Here is a 25746-nt window from a genome sequence, read left to right as displayed (position 1 = left end):
GGAATCCTTGTTCTCTTCTTTCATTTTTAGTTTTGAACATTGGAAGTTTCTTTTGATCAGTGCTGTTATCAAAAGTACTTTCATGGAGATTTTTTGATATTTTGATTTTTCTAGTGAAAAATTCTAGATTTTGAGGATCTAGGTACATCCTGAATCATTTTTCTTCTTGCATATCCCATTCTGGTTTTCTGATTGATAGTTGATTTCTGTTGTGGTAAAAACACTAACATGAGACTGCCCTCTTAACAAACTTTTACATGTACAGTACAGTAAATTGTAAGTACAATGTTGTACAGCAGATCTCTAGAACTTTTTCATATTACACAACTGTAACTTTATACACATTTATCAACAACTTTCCATTTCTTCCTCCTCTCAGCCTTTGGCAACCACCCTTGCACTTTCTGCTTCTATGAGTTTGGCTGTTTTCAATACCTCACATAACCTTTTATTTTATAGGAAGTTATCATTGAAAGTAATTTTTGTTGTGATTTACATGCACATAATTTTTCTCCAAAAAGAAGCAGGTGGAATGAGTTCTCTATTATTCTTTTGAAAATTGGCTCTATCTGTTGTGCATCAGAGAAAGATTATTTTCCCAGGACTCCTCTGAATTTGGTGTGAAATACTTGTTATTTTGTTTGTTACCTAATCGCCATTCACATATCAAGTCTTTTCACCAGATCACTCTAACATTCATTGTAGATATCTCAGTAGGAACCATGCTTATTGGCAATTCTGTTGTTTAAATCTATCCATCAGAAGTTAGTAAAAAATGGAAAATTTTAGGTAAGTCAATGTGCAAAGTGGGTACATGGGCTGATTTGTAATACAGGAGTTCTCTTCTCTCTGTCTCTCTTAATCCTCTTGGTTATAGCCTCCCTGTGGTTTTGTTAAAAATATATAGTGACTTAGAACTAATTTGAAAAAATATATAATTTTGTAGCCATACTGTGTACAGGACATGGCTTAAGACTTTTCCCTATCTCTTCTAGTTATTTGTTAAGTTCAGCCATGCAGTCTGCTTAATTCTAAGGTCAGTCACATGGTCGATTTTACATCATTGAAAGAGAAAATTCCCACCTGTGTAAAAATAGTATCTTCAGTTTATTGTTAGTGACTTTGCTGCATGCTAGGTGCCACTGTTAAGCCCAGTGCTGTAATCCCCACTGGGCAGCAGCCCAGTGATAGAGAAGCCAAATGATGCCGACCACGGTTGGCATCTGGTGCAGCATCTTGTGGTGGAATTAGTATAATGTAGTGAATCCCCAATTAGACAACCCAGCCTTTTTTTTTAAACAGAAAAACAGTGTGCCCCGCTGTCCTCCAAGGATTTCAAAGCCACAACACCTTCAGGTAATTTCATTCCCAAGGTGTGATGATGTATTATCGAATTGAAAGAAGCATGGAAGCTGAGTCCTAATACTATTTTTCTCACTAACGTGGAAGTGGTTTTCTTTGGAAGGGAGGGGTGGGAATGGGCGTTTAGGGCTTGGTTTCTTCATTAATGACAAAAGTGTAATAGTACTATTGATGTGTCTCACATTATCATCCTGAAGCATAAGTTTGAAAATGACTATGCTTTAAATGGACTTTGCAAAAGGAAAAATTATTGTATTACACTTATTATTAATACGTTTTGTGTTCTGGTTGTTCTGAATGCAGTCTAATTGAATTTACTTATACTGTCTCAGTGTAGACGGGGGACTTAACATTTCCTTTAAAACTGTCTACATTCTATTCTTATTTAATCTAATAATGAGCTCTACTAACTTCATTTCTGTATTTTTTTGGCCTAACTATGTGTACTGAAATGCAGCATGAAAGCTAAAGCTTAAATCAAAATGATTGGCAGCTCTCAAGATCGGCTGATATTAATATGTTCTTTTCATTATAATCTTATAATCTTAAGTTAAATCAGTGTTTAAATTTGTATTTGTTAAAAATTAGTGAAAATAAAAGATCATAACGCAATATTTTTTGACTAGGAGCGTTTTTCAAAGTTTTAAGAAATTCTGTGGTTTATGGAGGTTTAATATGTTGTCTATATAATTTTTTAAAGACAGCACTAAATGTTACATACTTTTACAATGAGCTTCTTTTTTTTTTTTTTTTTTTTTTTGCGGTATGCGGGCCTCTCACTGTTGTGGCCTCCCCCGTTGCGGAGCACAGGCTCCGGACGCGCAGGCTCCGGACGCGCAGGCTCAGCGGCCATGGCTCACGGGCCCAGCCGCTCCGCGGCATATGGGATCCTCCCAGACCGGGGCACGAACCCGCATCCCCTGCATTGGCAGGCGGACTCTCAACCACTTGCGCCACCAGGGAGGCCCTACAATGAGCTTCTTGATTTATTTAAAATGAAAACTCGGAGATCCCATCAAGTTGTTTTGCATGGCAACCTACTGAAATTAGTAGGAAAAAGTAAGATAGTTCTTCTGAATATGTTTGTTATGTAAAGATAGTCTATTTTATCAATGAGAGTTTCCAGTCTCACCCGTATCATTCAGCCACAACTATTGTCAAGACTTCTTTGTATGCACCTGTAATTCAAAGCCCGATAATGTAATTATACATTATTGCTGATGTAACTGAAGTCTCTATCTTCTTCTCAAAAAGAGCAGTTGTTATTATTAAGCTGGTAAAATTGTTAAAGGGGCACCATTAATAATTATACTGTCTTGATCCTTTTCAAGGTTTATTTTCATAAGTATTATCTCATTTAATCTGCTCAGCAATCTACTGAACTGTTGTAATGTTTAATAACAAATAGGACACTTTTGAAAATACATTGTCTTTTCTTATCTTGAGGAATATCTTAATGTTCATTGTCAACCAAAACGAAAGAAACCACACACTTTTTTGTAAATGCCATTGATCAGATAGATATATGGAACTGTTTCAAACCAAGAGTACATTTTTGGTGTTTTGGTTCTCAAAATAACCATTGGCATTCATTGTTCATAATTGGCAACTTGTTGTATAGCAGTGAAAAAACATATTTGTCCAAACTTCTTTTAATGTTAATAGTGTTAAGTACTATGGGTGGAATCTGGAGTCACTCAAAATGTGTCTCATCTGTAGGTTTCTAGATTCTGTACCAGGGAGATAAATTTATCTTTTAAAGTAGGCTTAGTTCTTCAAAATATTTTTTTCCCTCTGTGAGAGACATAGGTGGTATTGATCAGTTGATTTACCAATCAATGTTTATTTTTTTAATGAAATAGAATTTTATTACATTGGTTTAATTGTAAACTAAGCAATTTGAAGACTGCAGGTTTTTTTTTTTTTTTAAGATGTTGAGTTACGAAATTGGAAATGCACAATTTAAAACCAAAGTCGCCTGGGTTACGAAGAAGCCTAGGAAATGAAAGCATAGCATGACAGCCTTTGATTAAGAATTTTAGGGAACTGGTAAGGAGCTGTTTTCCTTACATGAGCATTTAATTCCTATCAAGGAAAGACTGCTCGTGTTATATAACAAATGGCTGGGGTCCATTGTAGGCTTGCAGGAAAAGTTTGCAGGTTAGTTTTTACCAATGATCTTAAACCATGATTGCTAAAGATGGTTTCTCAATGGTATTCTTTTATCTGTTTTCTTCTTTCTCTATTTAATCAGCCTTGAACATTGCTTTCTTTGTATTACTCCCCTTTCAAACCTTTCAGGAATCTCTGTTACCCGTAATAAATGCAAACCTCCTGATGTTCTTGAGAAGTTGAATTCAATGTGTCCTTCTTTGATCTCCGTGGGTTGATTTATTCACTCATTTAACAGGTGTTTATTGAGTGCCCACTTAGTGCCAGTGATGTGCTCCATACTGGGGATCAGCTCTGAACAAGGCTGACAAAGTCTGCTCCCATGGTGTTTGTTTTCTAGAGAGGGGCAAGAGACTGTAAAATCAGTGAGCATGAATACAGTAATTTCAACATTTACCAGATAGGGAATACCAGAAGTAAGCCAGGGTTCTGTTGACTTCTCTTTTCCAGTAAAATTTTTTTATCACTATCTTTATCTTTTACAGGCTAAGCAGCCTGGATTTGAATATAAGTTCTGTCCCTGACTCCAGGCAAATTACTTATTCTCTCCCATTTCTCAATTTATAATAAGAGGTCTAAGAATAGAAAATAACTTACAGGGTTCTACATAAAGATTAAATGAGTTGAATCTGCAAGCACTTAAAACAGTGCTTGTTGGGCTTCCCTGGTGGCGCAGTGGTTGAGAGTCCGCCTGCCGATGCAGGGGACACGGGTTCGTGCCCCGGTCCGGGAAGATCCCACATGCCGCGGAGAGGCTGGGCCCGTGAGCCTTGGACGCTGAGCCTGTGCATCTGGAGCCTGTGCTCCGCAACAGGGGAGGCCACAACAGTGAGAGGCCCGCGTACAGCAAAAACAAAACAAACAAAAAAAAGCAGTGCTTGTTGTAGTTAAGACTCAGTAAAAATAAGGTATCTTAAAAAATTTTCCTTTAACATGTTCTTTCAAATGGAAGTATATAAAGATGAAATATGCCCAGCACAGTATCATGTGTAAGTTTTGTGTCATTCAGTTATTGAATAAAACACTTTTATCTTGATTGTCTTAAATGTCTTAAAGGAAAGAATACCTCTAAGGTAATCTAAATTCTATTCTACATCCTGTACCTTTATGACATGTGGTAAGTATACGTTAGTAACCTAATATGTTCGTTTACAGTGAACAGATTGGACTTATTTTCTGACTTTAATTCATCTCCTATTCCAATGTAAAAATTGATGAACTCTGTGCTGATAAAATTAAATTCATGGTTAAGTATTTATCCATTTTCTCTTATCCTTAAAAACATAATCAACTAAGTTGACTTTCAAAGATTCTTCTAACACTACAGTTCTATGAATGACTCCCTCACTGTTTATCTCTTCCTAATGTCAGCTGTTCAGGTCACCCCCTGTGTGTGTCACTGAGCCAACCTCCTAATTTGTTTCCCCCATCAATCTCTTTGCCCTTGCAGTTTGTCATACACATCACTCTAAATTAATAGTCTTAAAATAATCCTTTAATCATCTAATTTGCTCAAGAAACTACATTTGCTTCTTCTTGCCCAAAGAGTCAAATACAGACAGCCCTTAGCTTACCTTCCCTTGTAAGTAGGCATTTTCTGTCACTACTATTGATATTAGACTCTAATTCTCAACATATGCTCTTCTAGAATGTGAACCCTATGTTATTACAGTTGTTGCTCTTGATCATTCCTCTAGCCACACTTTTGTTTTAATACAGTGTGCCTAATCTCTCTGTTTCCATCCCTCCCTCCCAGTTTCTAGAGAGACTTGTTTTCCAGGCAGGTTTAACTCAAATTTCCCCTATTCCATGACTCCTTTTGACTAGTTTGTGACGCACCTTTTCCTAAAATATATAGGTTGACTTTTACATTTCTGTATTGATATGATGACATCTACATATGCCATTAAAACATTGCTCTCTTTAACATATTTTGTATGTGATTTCTCTCCACCTAATGACTTTCCTTTGGTTTTATAGAGGCTGCAAGTCGGGCCATAGTCCAATTCTTGGAAATCAATCAGAGTGAAGAAGCCAGTAGAGGTTGGATGCTTTTGACAACAATTAATTTGTTAGCATCCTCTGGTCAGGTAAGTTCTTGGCTTTCATGTTTGAAACATCTTTTTATCCTCTTGGGATTTTGTGAAATTAAATCATCATATCCAAATAAGATTTTGTGATAATCTGTGTATTCTTCTAATTCTTCTTACACATTATTTCATGCTTCTCACAACATCTCTATAAAGAGGTTAATGTTTCCGTTTTACACATGAGGAAATGCTTAAATTAGAACAGTGTTTTCCATCTTTGTCACATCATAGCACACAGAGAGCATGGTACCATTTGTACAGCACACTGGGCAAAAAGATGGGCTACCTGTGGCTGGAGGGAAGTAGCCCAGGAACTGCATTTCTGTAACCCATCTTAGGGAAACTTTGACTTGGAAGAGTCATCTAAGATTCATCTAAGGTCACTTAGCTAATAAGGAATAAGTGAAATGGAAAATACTTCAAAATTTTTCTAACTTTTATGCAAAATAAGGAAATATTGTCATTTTCAGGATAATACATATATCCTTCCTACTTGATTTTCTTCCGGAGATTGCTTTTTTTCCCTTTAAATCAACTTTAAGCATCTGTCATGATACATATGGCATGTAGTCATTTATGTGCTGTTTGAATACCCGATTTGTGACCTGTGATGTTTTGGGGATGAAGGAAGTTTATTCAGCCTTCTAAAATCCAGAGTATAGTTACCTTCAAAGTCCACACCAATCTTGAGAATGACTATTGTCTAAATTACTATGGGCTTTCAAATACCTCATGGAATTTACAAAAGTAAATGTGACACCGATCATACTACCGTGACAGGCCACAGGAGAAACAGTGCACATTTCTTAGTAACCATATCCTGAAACCAGTTACTAGCCTAAAGTAAGCAGCACTTGAATTTTTTTTCTTTGGAATGGCCTGTTTCCTTTTTCATTTGCTGGGTTTTTGTTTTGTTTTTTATTTATTTTATTATTTTATTTTATTTAAAATTTTTATTTTATATTGGAGTATAGTTGATTTACAATATTGTGTTATGTTTTGTTTTTTAAATCAGAAAACGAATAAGACCAACTTGTACTGATTTACCTGGGACTATCTGAGTTTTGGCATAGAAGGCCCACATCCCAGGAAACCCCTCAGTCCTGGGCAAATGGAGATGTTTATTCACCCTAAGTACTAAGTAACCTTCAGATAGTCCTAAAGTAGACCATTGTTTTCATGTATCTATGGCCATATCAAGTGACTATCAAAATACCAATTCTACTTGCTATCGATGCTAACTATAAATGCCTCTACGTTGCTGTACCAGAGTTTGGTTTGGCTTAGAATAATGCATAAAATAATAGTGTTTAATTGGAATATTTCTAAGTTTTATTCATATTTTCTGTAGATGCACTGTTTTTCTCTCTCTCTTGTGAGCATAGACTGTGTCATACCATAACACCTAGAACATGGTAGAAAATCAGTAAATGTGTATTAACTTAAATGTGCACAAATGGATAGACCAATTTAAAAGCGTAAGAAAAGAATCAGGAGAAAAGAATCACTTAAAAACTTACAAATATTGCCGATTACCAGTTTGTATACCCAGTTGTACTTTTATCTATCCGTTATAAGATGAAAATGAAAAGTCATATCATTTTGCTTAATATGAAGGGATATCTAGTAATAATCTAACTGGAAAAAGACATTTTAAAAAGAAAATTCAGTGTTATGTTTTGAGCTGACTTTCTTGTTTGCATGCTATCTTCTGTTGGCAGCAGTGAGATAGAGATGGCAAAAACATGGTCCTGAATCAACATGTAGATGACAGAGATGAAGTGGATGAAGTTAATACTATAAAATGCAATAATGGGCTATATGTAGTACTATGAAAATAGAAATGGAGTTGTAAATTTTGTAGGTGAGGGTAGGAAGAAAGATGAGGAATTAAAAAGTTTCAGGCATGAACAGACGTTTAAATTGAGAGTCAGGTGGAGACATGGGATGTCTAGAAACAATAAATGGTAGATGAGAACTGCAGAGAGCTTTTGAGTATTAGAGGAGGGAAATGATAGTGGATATGTAGAAAGGGGCCGGGTCTTGTAAAGGATTGTTCCTTAGGCTCTGTCTCCTCCCCGTCACGTGGCTACTGCATTAGTTCAGGCCCGGCCGTTCTTAACGGTTTTTGGTACTAGTTTCCTAATTGCTTTCGCCTTCCTGCTCTTTAATCTATGGTCTATACTATCACCAGCTAATTTTCTAAAATCTGATTCTGTAACTCCTTTGGAACACTTCATTGGGTCTCCAATCCCAGCAAATTAAAAGTAAAACTAAAATGGGAGACCACACGCATAGGTCATTGAGCATGTACAAACCGTGGGCCACTTAACCCGCTCTCTAACCCCAGACAGGGTATATAAGTGATGAGCCTCAATTGCTCCCTTTGTAAAGTAAGGAGCGTATAGTAATAAAATCTACCTTATCTACCTTGTAGGGATGACTTGAGAAATAGGTGAGATCATGTATTTAAAGTGCTTAGCTTTATGCCTGTTATATAATAAACACTCATTAAAGATTAGACATTATTATTGTGGCTTTTCAGGAGTCAGCAGTTTTGGACTCAGGTTCCTGAAACATTCTGTACCATATGGCCTAAGCTCCTGTGTATCTTCCAGGTGATCTTTCCCCTCTTGTTTTAATTCCGACACTTTTCCATTCTACTCCTGCCAATGGTGATCATTCCCTTTTATATTAGCCTGAATGTACTACCACTGTTACACATAAGAGATTAAATCATAGTTATTAACAAACCTGCTTCTGCTCTAGACTACAGTCTTCTGAAGGGCAGGGATCCTTCATCATTGCATGCCGAGCTCCCAACACACTGACTGACATACGCTAGGCATTCAGGAAATGTGTAATGTCAAAATTAATAAACAGATCAACAGATGATGCTAACCTGTTGACCTCCAGCATGGAAAAACTTTCTATTCCAAACCTGTACCATGGAAAGTTTTTTTATAATTATTATAGCATATTTCTTAACAGTGCTGAAATGTTCACCATAAGAATGTCTATAGGGCTTCCCTGGTGGCGCAGTGGTTGAGAGTCCGCCTGCCGATGCAGGGGACACGGGTTCGTGCCCCGATCCCGGAGGATCCCACATGCCGCGGAGCGGCTGGGCCCGCGAGCCATGGCCGCGGAGCCTGTGTGTCCGGAGCCTGTGCTCCGCAACGGGAGAGGCCACAGCAGTGAGAGGCCCGCGTACAGCAAAAAAAAAAAAAAAAAAAAAGAATGTCTATAATTTCTTCCTTTAGTAATCTTTGAAAATAATGGAGAAATTTTTTTGCGTCAGTGATGGCTATATCCTTCAAGTGCCCTTCCAACTCTAAGAATCTACAATAAAAATAAAAGTGATAGTAAAGCAAGTTTAGTACTCAATGTATCTTTGCATTTGTTATATAACCCTCATATTAACCCTAAGCGATATGTACTATTATATCCATTTTATAGGAGAGAAAGGTGAGGTCTAACAAAATTAGTTTGCCTAATAAGTTCATGGTTAAAATCTTTTCTAAATCCTAAAGTTTATGTTCTTTGAAACATGCTGCCTCTTAATAGTCAACCTAATAAATACCTTACTAAATAACAAACTTCTCAATATTTGGTTACAGCAAATTTGTCCAAATAGGAAATATGTATTTGTTAACGTGGAGTCATTTTAATTTTTTTTCAGGCATTTAAAAAGTTATTTTGATATAGGGCTTCCCTGGTGGCGCAGTGGTTGAGAGTCTGCCTGCCGATGCAGGGGACACGGGTTCGTGCCCTGGTCCGGGAAGATCCCACATGCCGCGGAGCGGCTGGGCCCGTGAGCCATGGCCGCTGAGCCTGCGCCTCTGGATCCTGTGCTCCGAAACGGGAGAGGCCACCACAGTGAGAGGCCCGCATACCGCAAAAAAAAAAAAAAAAAAAAAAAAAAAAAAGTTATTTTGATATATAATTTTCTGGCTTAAAATTTGAGCTTACTTAGCTATACCAAGTACAGTTATGTCTATCTGTCTATCTGTCTATTCACTTATTTATCGGTTTGTTTTCCAGAAAACCGTGGACTGCATGACAACGATGTCAGTGCCTTCCACCCTGGTTAAATGTTTATATCTGTTTTTTGACCTTCCACATGTGCCTGAGGCAGTTGGAGGTGCACAGAATGAGCTACCTCTAGCAGAACGTCGTGGACTACTCCAGAAAGTTTTTGTACAGGTATGGAAGGTACTATTTGCCTGCCCGTCTATACCACTCTATTTAAAGTGTAACAGGTACACTCCTTAAATAGATGTCCTGCCTATTCCATTTTCTATGGTATTTCATCCTGTTTATTATAAGTTCACTTTATCTCATCTGTCACATTTCTTGAATCTGCACATTTCTTTTGAAAAATACTGGATGAGGGATTAACAAGTTTGTTTCTCTGAACAGAGGTTACCTTTGATATAGCAAAAACATCTCTAAAATGAACTAAACAACTTTTATTGACAATATAATTAAGTTTTGCATAATATTTCTTCTAATGTCAAGAAATTCTGTTTTGTTGCTGTCTATATATAGGAAGTCCTTATCCTATAAATATTTAGCTTAGAAAAGACAGTTTATTTTAGTGGCTGCTGCCACCTCCTCTGCTCCCTGCCTATAAAGCCCTTCTTTCCCACTGTTGCCACTCTTTTTTTTTTTTTTTTTTTTTGCCGTACAGGGGCCTCTCACTGTCGTGGCCTCTCCCGTTGCGGAGCACAGGCTCCGGATGCACAGGCTCAGCGCCCATGGCTCACGGGCCCAGCCGCTCCATGGCATGTGGGATCCTGCCGGACCGGGGCACGAACCCGCGTCCCCCGCATCGGCAGGCGGACTCTCAACCACTGCGCCACCAGGGAAGCCCCGCCACTCTTCTTTTAATAGCATTAGCAGATTAAGTATACCTTTGTTAGCTAGCCTGGAAATATTGTCATCATTTTGATATCCTTTCTTGGGAGAAAATTTTCAAAACAAGCAAACTACAAACATTTAGAATATAATCTGTCCATGTAAAAATACACGTTTGACACAAGACGATAAATACTGCATGGTTCCATTTATAAGTAAAGTGGTCAAACTTTTAAAAGTAGAGTGCTGGTTACCAGGGGCTGGGAGGTGGGGAAAAGAAAGTTGTTGGTCAGTGTTACAGAGATTCAGTTTTGCAAGAGGAAAATGTTCTGGAGATTTGCACAACCATGTGCATGTAGTTAACACTACTGTACCCTATATTTGCATATGATTTAAGATGGTTAAATTTTGTTATGTGTTTTTATGCCTCAATTTAAAATACCAACACCTGTTTGAGTTCTGTTTTCTGAAATAAGATGCCAAGGATTTGGGAAAAGGTTAAATGAATAATAACCAAGCTATGGTTCTTTGCTTCAGACATAGTAGACATGAAATAAAAATATTTATTTTTTAATAAATAATTGTGATTCCTGCTGTTGCCACCACCAGCTCCATAATCTGTGAGAGTAGGAAGAGAGAACAGAGAGGACAGTGGATCTGCAGTAGGTGCAGTAGAGCTGGGGACCCATGTTGATGTCACCTGGTGTAACTGGGGTCGTTGCTCCAGGAATGCTCCAGGCTTTGTTGAGGTCTAGCAATGAAGATCGGGAAGAGGGAGACCAAGACGGTTTAGAAAGGAAAAGACAAGATTATCAATAAAATACTAATTCAAAAAATATTTATTGAACCTTGATTTATTAGATACTTTTGTGCTGGTGTTTAGCATCCCTTATCTCGTGTTAATTTACAAGATAATCCATGACTTCAGAGCTTCTGTTTTTCTCAAAAATGATGATGTGAGTGAATGGCAGAAATGGGGTTAGACCTAAGGTTTATCTAACCCCTCAATTAGATTGGATAAGAAGAGCAGTGGGAATAAATAAGAGAGTAAACCACATAGGAATTAAAGCTATTTTAAGACATTGATGAATGGAGTGGGTTAGTCTTTGCTAATCAGACTAGAGCCCTGTTTCAATAAAGCCCTTCTGTAGAACTAATTAATACCTTAGGCAATCAATGGAAGCCGAATTTTTGTTTTCTTCCACTTTTATTGAACTATAATTGACTTACACTTTATTGAACTATAATTACTTACTGTTGAAGTTTAAGGTGTGCAGCATGGTGATTAGACTTACGTACATCATGAAATAAGGACCACAGTGTTTAGTGAACATCCATCATCTCACTTAGACACAACATGAGGCAGCTGAATTTTATATATTTAACACTAAATAAGTAGCAGAGATTTTTTTCCCTAAAACTTAATTTTTTCTATATCTGAAAACACTGGGTGCTGACTTTGAACTAAATGTGAGATTCATTTTAGCATATTGGAATCATTGAATGTTAAAGGCCAAAAGGAACTCAAAAGAAAATTTAAATGAAATGCTTCATTTACAGTTATGGAAACCGATCCACAGCAGGTGCATGGCAGTGATTACAGCCCAGCTCTCCCACCACCTAGTCTGGTACTCCTTTAGTGCCTCACTTACCTTTTTTAGTTCCTCATTGCAGGCTGGACATTGTTTTCATCATTTTGTCTAGAAAAACAGTGGACACAACTTATTAAATGTTTTCAGAACACATAGTGTTTATGATAGATGAAATCCCTATGTTTATATTTTGTGACAGATGGTTTCCTGGGACCTTAGCAGTTGGTACTGCTTCATGTAGGCTTTTTTTTTTTTTTTTTTTTTTGCATTTGCATTGATGTGGCCAATTACTGCTGTGCCACAGTTGGCTGGACTTTATAACAGAGTCCCTACAAATAGAAATGGTTAGTGTAGGGGCCAAAAAGGAATGAGTAGACTCTTCAGTTTTCTCTTCAGTAAACTGAAAGGATTATACTAGATTATTTTAAGAATCCTTTTGCCTTTGAAGATTAAGAACTAGTTATCTTAAGAGTCAACATCAAGGAATTAAATCTAGCTTATTTTTGAGAACAAAGATTTGATTTGGAAAAAAGTATTTTATTTTCAGGTTTGTTTTTATGTTACAGATTAGAGAAATGACATCTGTCCCTCTAATCACATAAGGGTAATGTGAAAACCAACAAAAAGGATAATCAACAATACACTCTTCTGAGCCTTTTTTTTTTTTTTTTTTTGCTGCAATTGATTATCTTTTTTTCATATATCTTTTTTGTTGCATTTAACACATATGGAAAAAGATACACGTTACATTTATGAATGGAAATTTGGTATCCAACTGTGTCTCCAGACATTTTTTTGGTGGGGGGGATTGCCTGTACTTACAGATTTTATAAATATTTTGTTGTTTCTCTGAATTCTTAATTTTTTCCCTGATATTTGGCAGCTATGAATTAGAAATTCTTGTATTTAAGTAAAATTTTGCATTGAAGGAAATAGGAAAAGGAAGACCTAGCTTTCTTGGACAAAACATGATACTTCAAATACTTTTTTCTGTTTAGTAGTTTCCCCACAAATATTAAAATACTCCAATTTTATTTTATTTATTTTATAAAGTTTAAAAAATATTTAGATGAGAAACTTTAGCACAGAGAAGGAAAATTAACTTTTTCTGACACCAAATCAAGATTAGAAGAAAAAGGTCCATTGAGGGCAGAAACCATAGCTGCATTCTCCAAGTAGCAGGCCCTTAGGGCTGTAAACACTTGTGCAGTGTGTATTTTGCAAACCATAGGTAAGGAATAAGTTCTCATTCCAGGGTTTAAGAAGTGTTGAATCATGCTTTAGAAGATTTTTGGCTACTAGACATAACTGATACTTCTGAATTAAGATGATTTTTTAGTTCTAATATCCCCTTCTCCTTGTATAGAAGTTGGAACTATTTGAGAATACTTTTACTTTTAAAAAACCTATTTTTACTTTCTTGTCTCCCTAAAACTGTTCCTTTTAGAGAAGAAAATTACATTTCACCTAAGACAAACTAAGAATTAAGGAACCAAATTATCGATAGAAAACTAGAATGCTGATCTTGAAAGTTAACCTTTGATTTATTCCGTTTCATGATAGGGTGAAACAATGCAAAAAAAAAATACCATGGTAAAGAGAGGATGGTAAACATAGAAGATTTTTTTTTTAAATAAGCTGATAAAAGTAGAGGTGATTAACTGTCTTACCATAACACACTTCTAAATTGTAGGTGTCTTTTTTAATGTTGCCTAAGTTAGAGCACTCATCATTGTGGCTTTAATGATATCACTCAGTACTAACCCTGAACTTTCAGAGTTTTTACTAATCAGTCTAGTCCTTTTCTAGCTCCTCCCTTTCCCCAACCATTCATTTATTTATGTACATATTTTGTTTGTTCTTTAGATCTTAGTGAAACTCTGCAGTTTTGTTTCTCCGGCCGAGGAGCTGGCTCAAAAAGACGATCTCCAGCTTTTATTCAGTGCAATAACCTCTTGGTGCCCTCCCTATAACCTGCCTTGGAGGAAGAGTGCCGGAGAAGTCCTTATGACCATATCCCGTCATGGTCTCAGTGTCAATGTGGTGAAGTATATTCACGGTGAATATCTCGTAATGTATTCATTTTAGGTGCTCTGAATTTCCTCCACTTTTCTCTCCTCATATGATGGGAAATTTGTTTTTATCTCTCAATTCTCCAAAGATTCTATTTTAAATTAAAAGTATGTCAGGAGAAGAAAATTTATTTTTTATTTGTGAGGCATTTCAGATATAAGAAATTCTCATGTTCCAAATGATGGATATCTACAAGAGTTAAAATAACTGCTTTGTTATGTAAATGGTCGATTGTAATATAATGTAAGTTCTATGTCATAGCCTGTTCTTCCCTCCTTTTTTGCTGAATAAAAAGAGTTTTTTTGAGAAGCTACAGTTAAAGTCTTTCTGAAGATATTTCATAAGTAGACAATCTGTCCGATGCAGCATAAATAAAATTAGGTAGATTCTTTATCAGCACTGAGGAGAAATTGTCCATTCTGTTTAACTCATATATAAATATGTGTCAACTATCCCTTAAAATGTCTAATTAGGAGAAATAGGAGACAGTTGTAGCATCTCAAATAGTCCATTTACGTATATATATATATATATATATATATATATATATATATATAGATGTGTATATATATCTATATATAGATAGATAGATACAGATATAGATACACATAAACTGAAAAATCTTTCAAAATAATTTTTAGTACAACTATTCACTTACCTGAGGTCAGTGAGTCATTCAGTGTTTCTTGCCTGCGTTCTTATGTTAAATCTTGTTAGTTTTTGTTACGTGACACTGGGTCTCTTAAGGCAAATAAATTTCATTAAAGGTAAGAGAGGGAATGTCTTCTTTGAAACACCTCCAATCCCAAAAGTCATTATGGGGTATAACTGTGTTTTAAACTAGTAAATATATACTACAAACATAACTTTTAAAACTTTATTTCCTTAAGTATTTCTGTATGTCAGTAGTCTATATTCACTCTAATTTGAACTTCTAACTAATCAGTAGATTTTTCTTCTTAAACTTACAAGATAGTTTTTTTTTCCACTTTTTACTATATTCATGAAGATCAAAAGTATCATATGGCAGCAGGCAGTCATTTTGTTGAATAGTAAAACATCTAAATATGATGTAAAAACTGTAATAAATGTAACTAATTTTTAACACCTCCTGTATTACCCTTTGTTTACTACTTAGAGGCAGAGCTTCCTCAATCAATTTGAATCTTACATTTGCTTTTAGAATGTGTAACATTTATCTTACAATATTTTATAGATACACTAAAATTTAATGTTTTATTAAACACCAGTTAAGAATGAAGGAAATTTTCTTAAGCAGTTGACAAATTATACATGTATATACTTATTCAGTTCTTTATTTTTACAGAAAAAGAATGTTTATCTACGTGTGTTCAGAATATGCAGCAATCAGATGACCTGTCTCCCCTAGAAATTGTTGAAATGTTTGCTGGGCTTTCTTGTTTCCTCAAAGATTCCAGTGATGTTTCCCAAACTCTTTTGGATGATTTTCGGATATGGCAAGGATACAGTTTCCTTTGTGATCTCTTGCTTAGGTAAAACCCCATAATTTAAGAATATATTTTAAATTTCTACTCAGCCTTTTCATCAAAGGAAACAATGTAGTTTGGTCTTATAGGGAAGAAGAAATCAACCAATCACTTATTTAATGTATACTTTATCCTCTTAGCTTTAATCACTTCTTTTTATTCCTGTTCTGTCAAGAGAGTTCAAAGTATGAATTTAATTTGGAAAATGTAGGCTGCAAACGTGGAGTCAGTGGTCAGATGTGAAGAAGAAATCTGCTCTTCTTTATTAGCTGAGGGAGAAGAGTTTGAATGAACTAATTAACATCTTCCTGAAGTGTAAACTCTTCTTGCTTAATTATATTTTTGATTTTCCTTATCAGTAACTCCAGTGTTATTATTAATGTAGTTAATAACGAGTAATTTTGCAGATTGAATGAGACATTACAAATGTATATATAAAACCAATGTCAGTCTAAAAATGTTTCACTAGCCTTTTTCATCCCAAATGTTCCATGTATATACTGGGAAAATGGCTGGTTACAAGTTTATTAGGAAGAAGATACTCCTGTCTTGCTAGTTGTTCCTGGGCCATTAATTATTTTTAAATCATTTGATTTACTGTAAACCAGCACTATTTTGTAAACTTTTTCTTTCTAACACCAGTTTGACCTCATTGCCATTACTTAATACTAGGCAACCCCCAAGAATATAATCTTGCATATATATCCTAATTTCCAAACGAGGACATATGAAAGTTTATGACATAACTAATTCACCTTACTAATTGATGCAGTCCTTTGAGAATTCAAGAGCCTTAAAAATGTTGACACTCTTGGACAAAATAATTTCACTTACGTTTATTGATCCTAAAGATATAATTCTAAGGCACACAAAGTTTTTTGCATGTTGGTGCTCCTGAATTCTGGTATCTACTAGCTGTCCCACCCTCCACTCCCCAAATCTATGGTTGGCTCTCTATAGCCATTAACAGCATATCTATTGCGAGTTTATACTAACACGGAGAGGCATGTGCATAACACTAGTTAATGAAAAAAAACAGGTTACAACATTCTGTGTGTGGTATGAAAATATTATTAAAACAAAACTTTTCACATTAAAAAAACAACTTTAAAGGAAATAAGACTTTCCAAAAATTGTTAGAGACTCAGAAGTTTATTTAAATGTACTCTAATGTGAGTATTTGAATTAATTAATGAAATACAGATAAAGTCTTACAAATCTTCCCAAGGAATTCACTTTTTAAAATTAACAGAGAAAAGCAATTATACTCCAGTAAAGATGTTAAAAAAAAAATTAACAGAGAAAATTTCTTAGGAAAGAAATGGTTGATAAGGTTTTTGGTTACAAACAGTGAAACTTTTATAACCTTAGAGCCTTAAGGAACGTAAGAGATATTTAATCCTTTTATATTATAGAGACTTTCTATACCAAAGATTAGTGATTTACCTAAAATAATACTGTTAGTGGCAAAATCAGCATTTATCAGGTGTCCTGACTATTGGTATAATTTCTTTCAAATGCACCATCATATCTTATAATAAAATTTGTAGATTTATAAAAATAGTATGTTTTCATATAGGAAAAAATGTAAGAAGAAACTTCTTGTAGTACTCTATACATTTATGTATTGCATATAAAATTGAAATTTTCTTTCTGTATTAAATTTGAAAATACAACACAAGAGAAAACATATTTGCTAAATCATACTTTTCCTAGATTGGAACAAGCAAAAGAGGCAGAATCCAAAGATGCCTTGAAAGATCTGGTTAATCTGATAACTTCCCTAACAACATATGGTGTCAGTGAACTAAAACCAGCTGGTATTACCACAGGGGCACCCTTTTTATTGCCTGGATTTGCAGTACCTCAGCCTGCAGGCAAAGGTGAGTCTTTTTTTTTTTTCCCCCCATTCTGAGCCACTTAAAGAAATAGAGAAAGAATGAATTAGATTTTGATTGCTCTTCATTTTTATTTATAGAAAGGTAATATGCTGTTTTTCATTAAAGTTGGTGCTTTCTATGGTATAATTTCTTGAGTGACAGTCTTTAGCACATCAAATACTTGAAAATAATATGAAAATATTTTAAAAAGCAGTAAGATTTATATTTTAGTATTTCATTTTAATGTTCAAACAGTTTAATAATCCAAACATGCCTCTGTCGAATGTTGACACTCCACACATTTCCAATTTATGTGGATGGAACTTGATTCACACTCTGACTTCTATATCTGTATCTATATAGGAGGTATATAGAAAACACAGGTGTACATGCTTATATTTTATTTAAGCAAACCTAGGTACAGAGAAGTTACATTACATATTTTCGGATCAGAGAATAAATTTTATAGTTCAGATTTCCTAACTTTGGTTCTTCATCTAGTGATCTTTTACTAAGAAAATTTATTGTATAATTAATAACATTTAATTATGTAAGAGTGCAAGCTAGGTTTATTATTTATTTTCATTTTTTAAATGCATAATAACCATTCTGAAAGAATCTGAGCCCACAGGCCTCTAATAGTTCCTTTCACATTATTGTTACATACTAAGTATTCAATACAATTATGATATTTGCATGTAAAATTTAACTAGCCAAAAAATATCAGTATGTCTGGTTATTTAAATTTCACAGTACATTATCTATGTATTTTATGACATAGAAGCTAGCAGTTATAAATTTTTAAGTCAGTGAGAATAAATAGATATACTAGAATATCCTAAATTTAATTTACTGGAGAAAATTATATTGAAAAGTCACAACTTAGATTGAAGTTGTCAAACTTACTTCCATAAGATGTACCCTCAGTGTATAGGTTATACAGAACTTTTTAAATAAGCAAAATCTAGGAATATCTTACTGAGCAGTTCAAGGCTTCATTTTATTTAATGTTAAGGAACAATATCAAATTAACTCTTCTAATTCGTAGACTCTAGTTTGAGTATTCTACAATTAACTCTTTCTATGAGTTCAAACTAAAAGTAGCTCAGCAATATACATCCTATTTTAGATTTCATTGTTTCATTTGATTACTCAATCTGCTTGTAACACTGACATAATATTTAGTTACAGAAGTATAATTTTGTAATTACACTACTATAATGAGCTAATTAATGCATCTAAATTAACCTTCCTCATATGTCTGCCTGATTTTGTCTCATCCGTAACAGGGATGATATGTACATAACCTAGCACCTCTGGGGGTTATTTTGAGAATTCAGTGACATGTTTATAAAAACAAGGTTAGCTAGAAAGGACGTTGCCCTAAGAGTCAGAATTCAGGTAACCATGAGTGACCTAACCTTTCTAGATATCAGCTTCTTCTTCAGAAACATTGATGTAATGTTCTATAAAATGAATGGGTCAAGCTAGATCATTTTGAGTTTCATTTATAACTTAAAATTATCTCTTTCCCATGACCTACTTTGTAGAGTTATTATATAGGCTAAAGTAGATAGTTCTATTCCACATAAAGGGAATATGGAATCTTATTTTTTGTCAGCAGTATTGAGGTATAATTTGTATATATTAAAATGTATCCATTTTAAGTGTTGAGTTTGATGAGTTTAGGTAAATACATGTGGTTGTGCTGTCACCACCATAATCATGGTATGGAATATTCCCATCCTTCTAAAAGTTTCCTTGTTCCTTTTTGTATTCAGTGTCCCCCTCATTATCCCCTTCCCAGATCTGCTTTGGTTTTGCCCTTTCTAGAATTTCATAAACTAGACTCATAAATTATGTAGTTTCTTGTATCTGGCTTTGTTCATTTTCAACATTTATCCATGTTATTGCATATTTCTGAAGTTCCATTTTAATTCTGGATAGTATTTCATTGTTCAGATATCTTGCAATTTGTTTATCCATTCAGCAGTTGATGGTGTTTATTTAACTGTCATGAATAAATGTACCAGAAACTTTCGTATAAAACACGTCTTTGTGTGGACATATGTTTTCATTTCTTTGGGGTGATACCAAGCAGTGGAATTACTGATTCATATGGTAGATCTATGTTTAACTTTATGAGAAACTGCCAAACTATTTTCTAAAGTGGCTGTCCCGTTTTGCATTCACATCAGCTATGTATGAAAGTTTGCTTTACATCCTCAGAAACACTTGGTGTTATTAGTCTTAATTTTAGATATTCAAGTATGTAATAGTATCTTTTTTTTTATAATTTACCTTTTTCTAAAATATTTCAAGCATCTTTTCATGTTCTTATTTGCTGTCTGTGTCTCTACTTCGGTTCAGATCTCTGTGTCTAATGTTTGATAGGATTGTTTCTTTCATTGGAATTTTAAGAGTTCTTCAGATATTCTGGATAAGTCCTTTATAAGATACATACATTTTGTAAGTATGTTCTCTTAGTCTTGATGTGCCTTTTCTTGGTAGTATCTTTGAAGATCACAAGTTTTTATTTTTATTTATTTTTTTATATTTTTTTGTGGTACGCGGGCCTCTCACTGTTGTGGCCTCTCCCATTGCGGAGCACAGGCTCTGGACATGCAGGCTCAGCGGCCATGGCTCATGGGCCCAGCCGCTCTGCAGCATGTGGGATCCTCCCGGACTGGGGCACGAACCCGTGTCCCCTGCATTGGCAGGCGGACTCTCAACCACTGCGCCACCAGGGAAGCCCACAAGTTTTTAATTTTGATGAAGTCTAGTTTATCACTTTTAAAATATTTTGTGGGTTTTGCCTCATACTGAAGAAATCTTAACCCAAATTCACTGAGATCTCCTGATTTCTTCTAGGAGTTTCATATTTTAACTCTTACACTAAGGTCTATGATACCTTTCAAGTTAATTTTTGTATATGGTAGGAAGTAAGGTTTGTTTGTTTGTTTTCCCAATATGGATATGCACACGTGCTAGGACTCTTTATTGAAAAAGATTATATAACGGTACATTTGGAACTCTTTCTCAGTTCTGCTCCATTAATGTGTCTTTCCTTAAGCCAATACTATATGGTCTTGATTGCTATATCTTTAAAGTCTTGAAATAGAGTCATTTAAGTTGTCCAATTTTGTTCTTCCTTTTCCAAATTATTCTGGCTATTTTAGGTCCTTTGAACTTCCATATGAATTTAATAATTTGTTAATTATTGAAAAAAAAAAGCCTGCTGAGATATTCATTGGGAGTACATTGAATCTGTAGATCAGTTTGGAGAGACTTGACAACTTAACAGTATTGAGTCCTTCAATTCATGAGCGTACAACTATCCCTTATTTGGGTCCTAGTATTTTCTCTCAGCAATGTTTTATAGTGTCCATTGAATAGAACTTTCAATTCTTTTGTTAAATTTATTCTTAAATATTTTATTCTTTTTTATACTGTTGTGAATAAAATTGTTTTTGTAATTTCATTTTGGATGCTTGTTGTAGTTTATAGGAGAGATAATGGACTATTGCACAGGAATGGAGATGAGGAAATCCAGCTGTGATGAGGCCATGTTTATTAAACATTGATAGAATGAGGCAGTGATAGTCCTTTACAGATTTTAACTCTTTGGTCTGGATTATTTATAAGTTGGAACTGTGTATATTCTGATATATATTGACACTATCATACTTTTTGTCAGTTATTTCTTAGGGGTACTTCGGGGAGTACTTTCTTTGACTTCACTGGTTTCCCTTTCATTATCTATGAAAAGAAAATTCCTGTTACCAAGGAATTTTTACCCATTCATTGATAATTACATTTAAATGAGAAAACATGAATATATCTGCCTTATATTGCTCTATACATAGATACAGTTTACCTACCTTATTTTTACTGCTGATTTTAGGTCAAGTGAAACAGTATAGAAATATAAAATTTAAAAGAAAAAGTAGACTGAGTTATTAGTGAAGCTGGTAAATGTATTTGTGTGTGTATGTTAAAGCTTGAAAATGACTCCTGTTTCTATATTATATAGCAAATGCTTTTTATAAAACTTTGTATCCTCACCAGCAGATAGATTTTTCCAAAGAAGGAAATTAAAGAAAAATGTAGCAGTTCTTCTGTTTAATAACAACTCCATGGTGGTTTTTTACCTTAACTATGCTAGAAACATCTTTACAAGGTTGTACTCTGTAATTCATAGCTCTCCATAGCTTCCAAATTTGTTCCCTAAACACAGTGAGTGCTTTTAATACATTTTTAATACAGAATATATCTCTTCATAAAAAAAGACCATAACTGTCTTTTTCAGAACTCTTCTGTGGCTTCACCTTTACAAGCATTGTCTTGTAACATATTAATTCTCATAACACATTAACCAATATAAAAGGATAATGTATTTTTTCCTTTCTCGTATTTTTGTTCACGCTAGTAACCAAAGTGCCTTGCATTGTTCATCATGGGTTTACTTTGGAGAGCTTTTTATCTATTCTGGTTCACTTTATATTGGATGCAAATGTGGCCAGGGCTCATGTTCAGCTGGCTTGCGGGAGTATAACCCTGAGGATTGTCTATAACCAGCTGTCATTCTGATTGGTCACTCACATGTGTAATTCATTCGTTACTTTCTGTCTTATACTTCCTAAACATTTATTAATTTCCTCCCTTCTGGTAACAGCCCTACTGCCACTACCTTAGTTGAGGCTGTGCAGATCACTCACCTGGATTTCCATAGGTGTCTTTGTAACTGTTCACCTTTCTATTCATCTCTACTCCTCAGAGCAGTCCTCTGCGGTGTTGCATGGAATCTAACTCTGGTGACTTGGAATCTGCAAAATAATATTCAGTGTCTGTTTACTGAATGAACACTTGCATTTCTTTATTTAGACCTTTATTCTTACTTCATTTTACATTTTGCTTATGCTTGTGTCATATAGGCTCTTTTTTCAATCGTTCACTTTTACATTAGATTCTGAAATAGGAAAGCTCTATTCTTTGTTGTATATACACTTGTTCTTCTAAACCTTAGAATAATGAGTTTCTTTTGTTTCTGCTTATATAGACTTGAGAGTAATGAGATGGTGATTGTCATCTGTTAGAATGATTTCCTTACTTTACTCTTATTTTAGTTATTTGTGTGCTAAACAGATTTTAGTCAGTTAATGCAAATTTTGAAACTTAAACAGGATACATCTGTTTAGTTAAAATAGTAGAGCATTTATGTGTCAACATTTAGGAGATATTCCTGTCTCATATAGAGCAATCTTTTAATTTTCTTTTAGATTTAATTATGCTCCCTTCCCAATTAAATATTATAGGAATTTAATGGCTATGACAGTCCTGAATAATTACTCCTGATACCATCAACACTTCAAATGTGTATGCCACTGATTTTGGAATTAGAGTTCTGACATTCCTTTAGATCGTTTTTTCCTGATAGAAAGCCAAATTATTAGATTCTGTTTAGTTTCATTGTATATAAGGTGTACTAAATTTGGAAATAATATTACAAAATCTTTTTCTGGATTAGTCACAGGAATGATTGAATTTTACATGTTAGTATAAGACTGATTGGTTATTCCATTGGTTAAAATGCTCTGCTCTTGAAGCTGGTCTTGGAGACCAGTTAGTCTTGATGTTCCTTGGTCATTTACTCTGATCAACCTACTTTAACGACTTGCTAATGGCCCCTAGATGAATTGGATAACAAGGGGGATTAAGGAGTAAGTAATGAATCAGAGCAGATTCATTACTGTAAGTAAAAAGAAATTACAAAGAGCCAAAATTCCTCTGATCACTGCATTTCTACTGTTATCTTTATATGCGAGGATTACCACATTTTACATTTGAGTTTTTTTTTTTTTTTTGCCATATGCGGGCCTCCCACTTCTGTGGCCTCTCCCATTGTGGAGCACAGGCTCCGGACGCACAGGCCCAACGGCCATGGCTCACGGGCCCAGCCACTCCGCGGCATGCGGGATCCTCCCGGACCGGGGCACGAACCCGTGTCCCCTGCATCGGCAGGCGGACTCTCAACCACTGCGCCACCAGGGAAGCCCCTACATTTGACTTTTAATTGTGTGTATTTTTACACATTATGTCCAGTTCAGCTCTTTGGGGTTGGTGGTTAATATGCCTTATCTTTTGTCAGTGACATCACTTAAAACCAGATCATGAAAATTAAACTCGGAAAAATCTAAATTTTGCCACATTACCCTACGTTCAGCTCTTTCTAACTCCTTTCTTTATGGTGAGAATTGATATTGTCATATAGCCCAAAGATGCAAAATATTGATTAGAGTTATTCTTTAACCTTATTAGTCACATGTAGTCAGACTTGTACGTTTGTATGTTCATCAGTCTATCAAAGCTTGGTTTTTGACTACCTGCAGGTAATAAAAAGTAAAGATGTACTCAAGAGCAAGCATCACATTAGTGAGGAACTAGAAGGAAGGATTTGACATTTGGCACACATGGAATAAGTTTGTATGTTATAAACAAATAGAAAGTTAAAGTCACATATAGACTGAAGATTTTTTTAAAATCTTTGCATTTTTCAGATAATGTCCAAACCAGAATTTCTGAGCAGTCTTTCTAACCCATTTTGTATTTTTCCTCGTTCTGTGTTTATCCTCTTTCTAAAATGCAGCTGATTCTGTAAGGCTCTGTGTTAACTGTTTGGTCACTCTTGCAAATGCTCTATATTCCTAATGGTTGTGAACCTGGGGACAGTTTTTATAGACAAACGCTTGTTTTCATTTGCCTCACATATTTCCTATGTTAATTTCTTTATAATGATTGTCACTAATTTGCCTCACAAGAGCTATTATATACAGATTTTTGTTTTTTCCAGTTGGTGTGTTTGAAAATCAGATATTTATAAATATAGCTAGTAGCTGGCCATAAATTGCTTTAACAAATGTGTATGTAAACAAATTGCACTTCCAGCTTGAAAACCAAATAACTTTCCGAATTAAAATTTCATGAAAGTTCTAATGTTATAATTAAAAATGTAAAACTGGAACTTAGAGAATTTTTTTCCCCTCCTGTTTTCCTGCTGCCATTTTTGCTGTTCTCATGCCTGTTACCTCTTCAGCCTGAAAGTCTTTTCACATTGAGAGGTAACTGTTCTTATAGTCAAGGTCAATCTTACAGATAATAAAAAGACACTCCTGCACATTTCCAAACTCTGAAGCCTAGACCTATATAATTTGCTTTATTTTTTCTAAAATAGTCTGATGTTTCAATATATACTATTCTGGAATCAGAATATTCATAATGCTGCATTAAAAAATTAATTAGGGTTTTTTGGGTTTTGGGGGGGGCGGTTTTTGTTTTTTTTTTTGTGGTACGCGGGCCTCTCACTGTTGTGGCCTCTCCCGTTGCGGAGCACAGGCTCCAGATGCGCAGGCTCAGCGGCCATGGCTCACGGGCCTAGACGCTCCGCGGCATGTGGGATCTTCCCGGACCAGGGCACGAACCCGTGTCCCCTGCATCGGCAGGCGGACTCTCAACCACTGTGCCACCAGGGAAGCCCAGTGTTAATTTATTTTTAATTAAATGACTGAAGCTGTTGAAGACAAAGAAGACCTTTGGTGAAAACAGGATGTATTCTTAGTAAATACTTGATAGATGTTACAATTCATAATCTGTTTAAATAGACTTGTTTTGGGACTTTCCTAGTGGCACAGTGAGTGGTTAAGAATCTGCCTGCCAGGGAGATCAGCTCCTTGCTTTGTGACCACCTAGAGCGGTGGGATAGGGAGGGTAGGAGGGAGGGAGATGCAAGAGGGAAGAGATATGGGGACATATGTATATGTATAACTGATTCACGTTGTTGTAAAACAGAAACTAACACACCATTGTAAAGCTATTATACTCCAATAAAGATGTTAAAAAATTAAATTAAAAAAAATAAAGATATTATTTTGCTTACCAAAAAAAAAAAAAAAAAGAATCTCCTGCCAATGCAGGGGACAGGGGTTCAAGCCCTGGTCCAGGAAGATCCCACATGCCACAGAGCAACTAAGCCCATGCACCACAACTACTGAGCCTGCGCTCTAGAGCCCCCGAGCCACAACTGCTGAGCCCGTGTGCCACAGCTACTGAAGCCTGTGTGCCTAGAGCCCATGCTCCACAACAAGAGAAGCCACCACAATGAGAAGCCAGCACACCACAATGAAGAGTAGCCCCCAATCGCCGCAGTTAGAGAAAG

At 35.3% G+C, this 25746-nt stretch overlaps 1 protein-coding gene across 6 annotated transcripts in view; it reads left to right on the top strand.

The window, feature by feature from the left end:
- WDFY3 (WD repeat and FYVE domain containing 3) overlaps positions 1–25746 on the top strand; it is a 281573-nt gene that overhangs the window by 120752 nt on the left and 135075 nt on the right. For 5 of the 6 annotated variants that reach the window (XM_060114184.1, XM_060114198.1, XM_060114190.1 and 2 more), the window contains 6 exons: positions 1303–1356; positions 5515–5624; positions 9666–9827; positions 13940–14132; positions 15474–15660; positions 17371–17537. In XM_060114184.1, the coding sequence (XP_059970167.1) occupies positions 1303–1356; positions 5515–5624; positions 9666–9827; positions 13940–14132; positions 15474–15660; positions 17371–17537 (873 nt within the window). The remainder of the gene's footprint in view (positions 1–1302; positions 1357–5514; positions 5625–9665; positions 9828–13939; positions 14133–15473; positions 15661–17370; positions 17538–25746) is intronic. The other variant, XM_060114194.1, reaches the window with a different exon arrangement.

The sequence above is a fragment of the Mesoplodon densirostris genome, chromosome 1 (assembly GCF_025265405.1).
Source record: "Mesoplodon densirostris isolate mMesDen1 chromosome 1, mMesDen1 primary haplotype, whole genome shotgun sequence".
NCBI lineage: Eukaryota > Metazoa > Chordata > Mammalia > Artiodactyla > Ziphiidae > Mesoplodon > Mesoplodon densirostris.
The sequence above is the reverse complement of the archived record's forward strand: the minus strand, read 5'-3'. Positions and strand labels throughout refer to the sequence as shown.